Source organism: Barbatula barbatula, assembly GCF_947034865.1.
Source record: "Barbatula barbatula genome assembly, chromosome: 17".
Taxonomy (NCBI): Eukaryota; Metazoa; Chordata; class Actinopteri; order Cypriniformes; family Nemacheilidae; genus Barbatula; species Barbatula barbatula.
The window spans coordinates 1,495,346-1,507,578 of NC_136780.1; the positions used below are offsets into that span (position 1 = coordinate 1,495,346).

The 12,233-nt window shown below is 38.6% G+C and overlaps 1 protein-coding gene across 1 annotated transcript; it reads right to left on the reverse strand.

Annotated features, from left to right (window-relative positions):
- Window positions 1-390: 390 nt before the first annotated feature.
- LOC306906644 (protein-glutamine gamma-glutamyltransferase K-like) lies at window positions 391-12,222 on the reverse strand (the record flags this gene model as incomplete). The annotated part of the gene is made up of 14 exons (XM_079478243.1): window positions 391-535; window positions 657-793; window positions 1,155-1,315; window positions 1,727-2,011; window positions 2,126-2,279; window positions 2,463-2,655; window positions 2,803-2,941; window positions 3,028-3,205; window positions 3,301-3,408; window positions 4,095-4,213; window positions 4,359-4,610; window positions 4,703-4,894; window positions 4,998-5,195; window positions 12,195-12,222. 14 exons carry the CDS (start codon window positions 12,220-12,222, stop codon window positions 391-393), a joined length of 2,289 nt encoding a protein of 762 aa, XP_079334369.1.
- Window positions 12,223-12,233: the final 11 nt, after the last annotated feature.

A 12,233-nucleotide genomic window follows, 5' to 3' on the forward strand; every position in this document is an offset into this window, starting at 1 on the left:
GTTGTCTGTCAACATTGAACTTTTAACATCCACAGAGACGTTCGGTTTTACAAACGTTTGTTTGAACTACTAAAAGGTAAAAAAGTAATGCTTTGAAAATTGTTCTTTGACATTTCAGGAAAGCCCTTTTTTAAATCTTGGACATCACAAACCAACACACAATTTACTGTGATTCACTTTTATTGATGCTGATCACAGATTTAACAATTGCAGTTTTGTCAGAAACCCCCAAAACATAACATCCACACAGACACCTGGATTACAATAGTTGTTTTAAAGAGCATAATACACTCACCATCACCGTTTTCATTTGAATGGATAAAGCCAAACTACTACATTTAATGAAAAGCATGTTAAAGGCTTTAAAGCCATTGCGATTTCTCATTTCATTTACTTTTCTTTAACAACAACGTTGCAGGCTCCATGAACCTGAGTCAGCTGAGGACAGTCCAGTGATGCCACAAGTTTACATGGACCGTGACATTTGGGAATAAACGTCTCCGTCAGACTCACTGTGGCCAGACTGGCAATATCACTACAGACAGAGGAAATAAATGAGAGAGAGAGAGTTAATAATATACTGTAAATGAACTAGTAACATCAGATAATTCACATTAAGATCAGTGAGCGGAAACGATTAGGATTCAGTGTTTTACCCATAGTTAATAGTTCGGCAATGCTTCCATCCCAGTCCTTTAATACGGATGATCACGTTCTTCAACATGCAGGACAGAGGATTCTTGAATGTGATTTTGATCAGCGCCTCTATACCCACCACACAATCACACGCAGGCTGAAACATACACAGGTCACGTCAGATCGGTACACGTCACATTAGACAAAATATTGATTTCTCTTTCTCTATATTCCATGTGTAAAACCGTCAGAGTAAATCGTAATGCTTGTTGTTGTCCCAAATAAAATCAAAGTTAAAAGTTAATGCACTAAAATGATTAAGCGAAATTAAATCAAAGCTCAAAATAAGTATATTAAAATAAAATAACCAAAGAACAAATAAACAATTCAAGACCCTGTCATATTTTCACACCAAATAATTTGGACGTCATCCAAAAATGTAATAAATTAAAATGTATAATAAAAAAGAAATAAGGCCATTGGGAAGACATCTCAGTATGTAGAGCATCCAAACTCACAGTAATAACAAGATCTGGTGTGCACAGTCTGAATCTGAACTGTTTGGCCAGGACTTGTTTAGTCTGCAGGACCCGTCCGGTGACCATCAGCATCAGACACGAGTGATCCACAAGATGACACTTATAATCCTCATATCGCAGAGTCCATGACACAATCTTGGCTACAGATGGAGAAAATGAAACGCTGTATGAATGCGAATGCAAAAAAAAAACTAAATTGCTTTGAATTCACGGCTCAAGAATACTGTGTAGTATAATATATACTGTAGTGTTTACTATAGTATACAGCAGTAAAGTTCCTTCAGATTTTAACCTAAATATTGATCCGTTTACTTTATTAAATACGAACAGAATACTAAAGTTTACATTAACAGATTGTAGTATAATTACTATACACTACAGTCTGCTATAATGGACTATTATAGTAAATACAAGTATACACTACGGTATTCTGCCATGTAGGTGTATTTTTTTGTTAACTTGATTTAATAGCAAGTTTGTCAATATAATGCACTTCCCCAAGCGTGCCAAAGTTATGCTTTGGTTTGGTTAAACGTCTCTCATTTGCTCACTTTCGCAGGCGTTGAGCTCCAGGCACGTCTGGTCTTTCTTCACTAAGGTCTTCTGCACTCCGGTGTAGTAAATGGCCACGACTTGACTACTGAGTGTGACGGTCCGAGGAGAGCTGCATTTGTTCTTCAGAGTGATGGAAAGCACGGCGTCTTTTCCCACAAACACAGGATCCTTCTGCATAACGATCTCACAAAGCACATCCTCGGCGCAGGACGGCTGGAACTCGCAGCGTTTGGATCCGTGCTGAACGGCTGTTTCCACAGCTTTACGTTCCTCGTGTGAACCTGATCAACACGGAAGAAAAGATCAGATTCAAACTATTGAACACTCGTAAGGAATTGTTTTGATGGACAATAATTGAAGTCACTATTGATCTTTTCTCCGCGTTTAAGCGTCACCTTCTGGATGTTTGTAGTTATTTGTGATTTCCACACGTTTGTCTGAGCCCACGGCTTTGGTGCTGATGCAGTGACCCACGGCGCTCTTGTCAACGTTGATCACAGCGAAGGTTCCACAAGCCGTCCGCTGCCAGTAAACAATATCACTGTTCACCTGAGAGATAAAAGAGACATTTGTATTGGAGATAGAGAATGGGAAGTCGATGTGGGCCCGAGGGGATCTCAACCATAATTTGACGTCATCTTAACCAGATTGTTGATGCCGTCTAGTGTGCCCTGGTCCCATGGTTGACAAATAATGCTATAAAAGAAAATAAATGACAGATAATTTACGTACTTCGGCAAAGACGAAGGGCGTGTCGTATTTGTGGAAGACCTGCCCGCTGCGGACGGCAGAGACAGAGGTGGGGCCGCAGCGATAGAAGCCCTGACTGGTCTCCTGAGGAGTGGCATCAACCACCTGCCAACCTCCAAAACCAGCTGGAAGATCCGGACGGGTCATCCAGCACTCGTTCCACACGTGAAAGTTCCTACAAAGAGACGTGAATAAGATGTTTCTCAGTGTCTTACGGATGCGTTTAGAGAAGCTACGCTGGTGCAGAGAAAAGATTTTAAAGTCGTAATTTAAGGGAATTTATATCTGTTATCGCTATTGCTCACGTCTGCAAGAATCTTACCAGATTGAATCCTTGTTCAGGTGTTTGATTGGCTCACAGTTCTCATCGATGTAAACATCTGTTGTCACAGACACGTCCGTGTCGTGAGCAGAGCAGAAGTTTGTAACAGGACGAGCGGGAATACCAAGGCTTTTCAACACTAGTGTAAGAGAGAAAAAGATGTAAATGCGTCATACAAATCACACATCACAAGCATCATCTCCTACACTTTACATGAACCCTCACGTGTGTTAGTGACTCCGGCGAAGGCCACGCTCTGTCCATATTTAACAGGTTTTCCTACAGTCTTATGATACTGTCTCAGGATTTCACCGCTTCCACACCAGGCCGCTGGAGACGTTCCACTTTCGTAGCAGTTTGACCAGTTACCCATCAACACACCGCAGTCATTGTCTGCATTAACCTGTCGGGATAAGGATGCAAGACGCTTAAAAGTATTACATCCGTCCACTTTCAGATGAAATAAAGAGCCGATCAGGTTTTTCAAGCAGGACTCACCATAGCAGACACAACTCTGGCCACATTTATAGGGTCTCCCCATCCCAGACACGCAGCTCCGCTTTTCTCCAGCACAAACAAACACGCATCCAAGATTCCCTCATCGAACTGAGAATCAGATTTGAGATCAAACGTGAGATTAAAACCGTCTATACGGTTGTACAGTGTTTAACCTGCTTTAACGGGAATTTGCAACTACTTGAATAGATGACCAATTTATAAAAAGTGTACGGCAACATTTATGATGTTAGAAATAACAGAAATACATGAAAGCGGACCTCACAAGTAAAATGAGTCACTTCGTAAAATAAGTAAGAAATGCAATGAAATTGTACCACGTTGATGCCAATAATGTGAAATATCATTAAAAAAAGTAATTTTAGCTTTTTTTTTTAAAACACAAAAAGTGTAATTTTTTTTAAATACGATCAAAATCCATCAAATTACACCAAAAAGAAAGAAAATATACAAGAAAAACATATAATTTTACGTGAAAAACGGTTATTTTATGGAATATTTCTGTCGCCCCAGCTTTTTTACGGGATTTTTAACGGTGTTAATTTATATTCACTTTCATATTACTTACACACTTTAAATAAATGTGTTGACTAAAATTAGCATCTTATACTTGCACAATTATCATTTATGGCAACAGTCCTTAACTTAACAGAACTTTAACCAAGCCTCTTGAAAAACCAAGATGCAACAAGACACAAGAAAATGTAGAGTTGAGATCGGATTTAAAAACAATAAAAGTTATTATATACAAGATCGTCATATATAAAGCCTTTTACCTGATCAAAGTTCCAGTTTCTGCCGCTGATCTGGTGTTTAGTACCATGGTAAATGATGCCTGTGTCATTCAACACATACTCACTTCTCTGAGCATCATCATCCAGATACACAGAGTCGTCTACGACAGACAAGGCATGACATTTGATTTAAAAAGCTTAATGTTGTTTCTTTAAGTGAGTTTAAGGTAGTACAATTTTGTTTTTAATTTTAAACATACAGCAAAACTCACAATTGTAATCTTATTTTTCTATTTGGATTCGTACCTTTACACCAGGGGTTAAACAGCAAGTAAATGTCATTGCAGGGGTTGTACGCTGAAGAAGCCCGCCCCTTAGGACCGCGTGTCACTACGGTGAGTCTGTATCGTCCAATGGGTGCGCTTGATACAGAGTAAACACACAGTTTAACGCGGTTATGATCCTGTTGGACGATCTTTGCCGCCCAGTGTGCTTTCTTCAATTCATCCACTAAGGGAACGATCACCAGAGTGCCGTTGCGTAATGATGGAACATCACCTGTAAAACACGCACAACGACCGAAATGAAATCTGAAAGCCCCATGCACCCGAGAGAGCACACCATCAGATCAAGAAGAGAAAACAACTGACCGAGTCTGAGCTCCAGAAGAAGCTGGTCAGTCTTGGGGTTGAAGGGTCGGGACAACTCGATCCACATCTGGAAAGTCTGTCCTCTGCGGACGATGAGGTGGTCGCTATTGTAAAAGTTTGTGCGATGCTCCAGGCGATTCTGTTCTTTTCTGGATTTGATCAGGTCAATGCAACGCACCTGCAGGACCACGCCTGAGAAAAATACATAAGAAAGCAAACGAATGGTTGATTTTATTAGTAAGGCATTGAAAAAATGTCTCATCGTGCATTGGTTTTCGAACGATGCAACTCTTACCAGGCACCTCGGTTCCACATCCACGTGCTTCAGACTCCAGGATCATATTCTGCTGGTCATCATGACATGATTTGGGGTTTTGAACACAAACAGGTTTCATGCATGGTTTATGGTCGCAACCCGTCCTGTTGCATGCTCCTTGCTCACAAACCGGTTTGACGCACGGCTTGTGGTCGGGTCCTGGCTTGATGCATGGATCTTGCACAAAGATGGGTTTAACACATGCTTTATGGTCGCATCCCGGCTTGTTGCATGGCCCGTGCTCACAAATCGGCTTCACACATGGACTTTTCCATTCATCACATTTGATGCATGGGAAACGGCCAGTGAGGCAGATGCTTTTCTTCTGGGACCTTTGGATAAAAGAGACGGAGATATTTTGGACAGTTACAAACCAGAGCCAAAGAAACCAGAACTCCTTAAAACGTCAACTTATTGAAACTGTGCTGTTGTTTATTACATTACATTTTAGACATTTTACCAGTTTAGCTAAAGGAACTGTTTGTGATGCACGGTTGCCTTGTTTTGCAACTTTATATTCACATTTATTCATTAAGCAGATGCATTTGCGGAAAGCACCGTAAAATTGAAAGAGCATTGGCCTTAAATTTAATTTGGTCCTCATTTGCATAAACATTTGTTTCATTAATGCTACATTGTATAAACGTTCATAACTATATTCATAATTCGTAATATTTGAATAAATGTGTATTTAACAAATATTTAATATCATCAAACATAACAATCAATATTCAATTGAACTTTTATTATAATATAAATGCACAAATAATAAAAATAATGTGTAATGTTATTATTACATGCAATATAAATATAAATATTTAAAATGCACACACAAAATATACAGTGCACATCTGAATAAATATAGGAAATATCATTTCAAATATACTTACATGTTTGCAGTTGTTGATAAAAAGTGTGTGAAGTCAGTCTTGAGTCGGAGGACAGTCACTGGAGCTGAAGCAGAATTAAAGCTCTTCTGACACTTTTCCAATATATATACATACACTTCCTCAAGTCTGCAAACGTTTCCTCGCCCTTCCTTTAAAAGAAGGATGGGTCACCATGAATCACGCCGATTAATTTGATCAAAAATTAAAGTTAATGATACATATTAACATTTTGATATAATTATAAAACTGACAGGCAGTTTCAACTGATCATTTGCAAATGCGTTTATGTTATCTACATTATAGATTTACAATATAACAGAACGTGCGATGAGTGTATTTGTATTTTAACATACTTTTCCACGCTGCATTTGAATATAGATAATAACATCGAATGATAATAGATAATAGATTCTATAATAATGAATAATAGATTTAACAGTTGATGTCATTTTAGACGCCAGACACAAATATGACAAGGAGAATCACACCCAAAAGTGATGTTTGAAACCACACCAACACCAACAGGGTGTAAAGTGTTTTGTTTAATTGCCGTCACATCAGACATTATAATTTACAGGAACAAGTGAAAAATGTCTCTGATGGAAAATGAGGCTTATCACACAGACATCAATATAACAATCAAACACAACAAATACAGACAGGTTTTCCGTTACGGCTCCAGGGTGAAGGTGGATTCGCATTCCAGCGGACCAAAGATACTGTCAGAATGTCTGTAACTGTTATTTCTTTATATCCTGGTAAGAAATGCATGTGCTTGACCAGAACACAGGGATGTAAGCCACAGGACTGTCTGGACCATGTTTTGAAGATCATGAATGTACGGTGATGTGTTGTTGTGCAGACTCAGACGTTTTACTTGGTAAACTAACATAAAACAAGATCAAGAGGTTTACATTAAAAATAATCAAATGCAACATACTGCACATATTAAAACACACCAACATATTCTCACCTGTGAAAGATTTTCTTCAGGGACTTTTATCTTGGTGTTTTTTACAAGCAAAGAGCTCCATCATTAATTCAAACAGCACTGAAATACAAAATAAAATTACCTTGTAGATTATGCAAACATATTTATGTTTGTTTTCATTATCCACATGGTTTTACGCACACGCACAGACACATATAGCTTTGGGAAAATGAGGAACCCGTTACAAATGTTCATTTAATCTTTGTTTTTAAGATGTATTGTGGTCATTTCAGTCCAGTGTCTGTTGAATTTCAACCAAATCAAACCTCAGGAGTGACATAAAGTCAATGAGAAAGACTGACAGCATGACACGACGCATGAAATCTGTGATAAAAATCAAGGTAATCGTATTAAAAAAGAACTTTTTTGAACTTAAATACAGATAGAAATATTAGTGATGCATTGCTTGAATCTGAACTTTCTTTCTTTGAGGTGTGAAAACATTCAGAGCATCTTTTCTGCTATTTTCACCTGTTTCTCCAGTTTTCTTTTTCTGCAAATAGATGCAAAAGAAACTATATTTTTATTAGAAATTTGGGAGACATACTGTCAGCAGCTCACAGAATGAACCTAAACACATAACTACAAATAGTCAATTTAGAAAAACTGAACATAATTCTGATTCCTGTGCATTTAGATTTACTTTAAGTCATTTAGCAGTGGCTTTTTTCCAAAGTGACTTACAAATGAGGTAAATACAGGACATTCGTTATATTTCTTTTTTTTAGTAGAAAAGAGATAGAAGTCAGACCTAATGGGTCAGGTGTTGACGGAAGAGATGTGATTTCAGCCGATCCCTAAAGATGTCAGCAAAATCTGCTGATCTTACGTGGAACAGATCCAGAAGGTGCGTGAGAATCATTTTTCCCTTTTTGGGATGGCACCACAAGACGTTGTAGGTTTGCAGAGCGCAGGGATACATAAGTCTGTTTAAGCGAGTGGAGATAAGCGGGTGCCGAACCAGTGGTGGTCTTGTAGGCCAGGAGCAGAGACTTGAATTTGATGCGAGCGACTATAGGGAGCCAATGTAACTTAATGAAGAGAGGAGCCACGTGTGATCTCTTTGGTTCATTGAATACGACTCTTGACGATTACATTTTTACATTTGACATTTAGTCATTTAGCAGACGCTTTTATCCAAATTACATTGCTGCTTACAATAATTGTAATTGAAACAAATTTCAACACCTGCTTCTTTACATTGTCAAGAACATCCATTTCCCTATAAATGATCCACTCTTGTATACAATAGCTCTCATACAATAGAATCTCACGGAAGTAATAATCTTTGAAAATAGGGCCACGCCAAATTCTCTCACCTGGAACATCAAAAACATTTCTCATTATTACACATTACACATTACGGTAAAGGCCATGAGTCACAAGTGACATGCACATACACACTTGCATACACAAAACTTTTTTTATTGGAATACACAACCAAACAATGAGCTAAAAGAGCAAATACCCCAGACTGAAAATGTTTTACAAATATAGATGCTTAACAATGAAGCAAGAACAGAATTTGGATGTTTAAAAATGAAGCGAGAAGAGACAGACTAATAAAAAATAATCGTAGAAAGTATTATTAGGATATTAAAATGTGTTATCAGTATACAGTAGCGGTGTAATGGCTTGTCCACACCGCCAGCGTTTACGAGACATATTTCGGCGTTCATACCCAGACGATTTTCACTGTGAGCCGAGTGAACCTCTAAACTCCCTCCCTGACATAGATGGCCACCACGCAAACCACGCTAGAGCGTATAGGGCCCTGCTGGCTTGGGGGGCCCCATAGTGGCCACAAGCGGTTAAATTACCACCCTCTGATGTTTTGCTGCTATTAGATGCGTCTGCTAAAATTGTATGATAATAAGACCCTGGCTACACATAGTGCATAGTATGTTTGATAGAAAAATGACAGACAAAAAGTGCCTTGAACTCTGATTTCCTCGGAAGCAGACCGGTTGCTTGTAGAGTTAGTTTTAATGACTTCTAGAAATGAATGTCAATCTGTTTACATTTGTCTGTTTCTAAAGCACATCCATTACTTGCTTGAAATGACATGAATAGGACTGATAGATCTGGGTAGAAACATACATTAATTTCCATTTATTACATTTAATTTATCATACATATTCCTTCATTTATTTGATCATTTTATCATTGTATTATTCCCTTTTATTCTTATATTATTATTTGTCACATTTTGTCCTTGTTTTTAACACTGTTTAATCGTCTGTTGGGTGCTGTGTTGTCTTTTATGCTGATATGAGACTCCACTGGCTTCCGTCTCAAGGTTCATAATAACGTCAAGAGACAATGTTTAGATACCGTAATCTTGCGTGGTTAATAACACCTATTGAATCTGTTCCTAGTCGGACGAAGTTTGACAGAGCTAGACTGAACATTAAAGCACAGCTGAGATCATTCAACAAACCAGCTTTTGTTTTATTCAACTTTACTTCGTCTCCTGCCTGCGGCTCTTTTCTGGGGTCGGATTTGAAGTATTAACAACGGAGCCCTATACCCTTCAAACAGTTCACTTCAAGGGCTCGGCCCTTCGAAGGGAGTAGGGAATGTCTTTCATATTATTATCCGTCCAATAGAGGGCAGATGTGAGCCATACTTCAGATTTCATTGAACTGTTGCACAAACTACTTGGTTAAATATGGATTGACATGAGTTCTCATGACAAGTCATATTTCTAATTCTGTCTCAGAAGTCAATGGCGGTCAATATCAACGTTCTTCAAAATATATTTTTGTGTTCTGCAGAAGAAAGACCGTCACACAGGTTTCGCAGTGACATGAGAGAAGACAAATGGCAGGTTCCTATTGTGACAACTTACTGCTCATAGTTTGACAACAAACCCCGGGAAACATGTTTTAAAGTAAAAACTGTGACAAGTAACCAAAATCTCCCCTGCCGCTGCCTACAGAAACCACATGTGACTCTGTGGTGAGAACATGAGTGTGTGCGCGTGTATTTGTGTGCATGTGTGTGAGCTTTGTGTTGTGAAACCGCACACAACCAGGAAACACAATCTGGTGACAACATGCCTTTTGAGCAAAACTGCTGAAGCCATTAGACTTCCTCCGCACAAACACACAAGCCCCCGATTCGCCAGGGGTCAGTCCATATTCCATAACAATGAGAATATTACAACAACGCTGTGTGTTATTAAGGATCAAATGCTTTGAAGTATTGAGAGAATCATTAGTTCATCAAAACATCTCTTAATGCTTCAACGCAACAAACGCCTGACTGTGATGAGGCCAAATATTCACAGACATGTGCGACAGAGATGCAATAGATGTGTGGTTCATTTAAAACATGTGCTGTGTTTAAAGGAGTTACAGTTCAGCCCAAAATAATAAAAAAACATTTATTCAACCCTAGGTTGCTCAAAACCTGACCCACACATTCTTCTGTGGAGCACGGAAGAAGATATTTTGAGAAATGACTGTGGTTTTGTGTTCGGACAATGGAAGTCAACGGGGTTCCTTCTTCAAAATATCTTCTTTATTGTTCTGCAGCAGAGAGAGAAACTCTCTGCAGATTTGACATGACACGACGGAGAGAAAAGGTAAGCTCTGGATATCAAAAATATTGAATAATCTAAAAACAGAGTATTTACAACAAGCGTCTTTCGAGTGAAATCATCCTAACACCCGATTGAATGTAGCTCAGTGGTTAGAGAATGGCACTACCGATGTCAAGGTCGTGGGTTCGCACATACTCAGACACAAATGTACAGCATAATGCAATGCAAGTCGCTTTGGAAAAATGCGCTTGCAAAACGCATGAATGTAAATGTAAAATGTGCCGAATGTTATTTATATAAGTGAGAAAGGAACGTCTGTCACACGGACAAAACAATATTTCAAATGTGCTCACAGTGCAGAGTGTTTTCCAAAAATGACGCACGTTATTTAAAGATTACATTAAATACGTTTCCATACTATTTATATTCATTCATAAGTTCTGAAGTATTTTAGTATTATTTTCTGTTTTACAGAAGGAAACCTCCATTCAAGCCCTAAAAGCTCAACGGAACATTCCTCGATGTTTTTATTTGACAACATAAATCATCAGGCCTGTCACAATCCTGTCGAGTCTCCGCAGGTGAGGCACAGGCTCCAAAAATGTTTCTTTTCATTTAAAACTGATAAAATGACGTGGATACATACAGTAGCGTATAATGAGAGCTTTGTGGTTTAATACAATTATTGTTGTCTATGTATATACGGTGTGTGCTTGTAATGGTTGCTAAACAAGTAGTATATCATATATATATATATATAGTTTTGCTGATGGTGCTGAAGGCGGTTGCTTAAGACTTGTTTTTGTAGCGGACCGTCGGAAGTAAAACAGATGTATTATGTTATGTGGGTCCAGTAAGAGGAACAGACAGTTCCTCATGTAGGCCTGAGGTCAAAACAGAGGTCAAAACTGCTGCATGTCCAACTCCACATTACAACACAGCAAGGCACCGACACAAGCTCTCTTTAAGAATTTAGATATCATTTCAAAACTTTTAACTTCTTTGCAAACTTTTGAAAACAACACATTGATGAGGGAAACTCATATCACACACCGCATTGTCGCACTGCATTAGGTTATGTGTCACATGTTCACTCACAGTACACGCACGCACACCCGACACATATTCAAGCTTCAATAACCACCATCATAATGTCAGTTCACATCAAAGGAATATACCGTACATCAGCCATTCTCAATATGCAGAAACAAGTGATGAGTAATACGCTTAATAGTCATTTAAATAATATCACCACGTTAAAAGGTTCCTAAAACCTTCATTTGGAAACAAAACATAATTTCTTTCTTTCTTCTTTGGCCAGGTTATGTTCTTAACCGGTGTTTTGTTACCTTAACCAATGTTCAGATTGTTCATGCATCATACATGTAAATGCACTTTGTTTAGATTGTGGCCCAAAACACACTTGTCATTCTCTACCGCTCTGAAACACACACACACAAACCCGTCTCCTAACACACACTCAGGAGAGTCATGGTGTCGGTGGTAGTCTAGAATAATCCTTCTTTATTGGCTGTTACCGCAGTGACGCAGGTCCTCTCCTCCTGATAGATTCTGGGTGATATCAAGCCTGACATGACATGACGGCAGACATTTACACGCAAACGCGCACACACACACACACACACACACACACACACACACACACACAAACTCAATTATTTATGATAATACAGACAATTTGTTGTTCTTTTTTTGTGTGTATTTACACATTTAGTGACAGTACTCACCTGTGTACAGGTACAGCTCCAGCACCATGATGTTTTTCT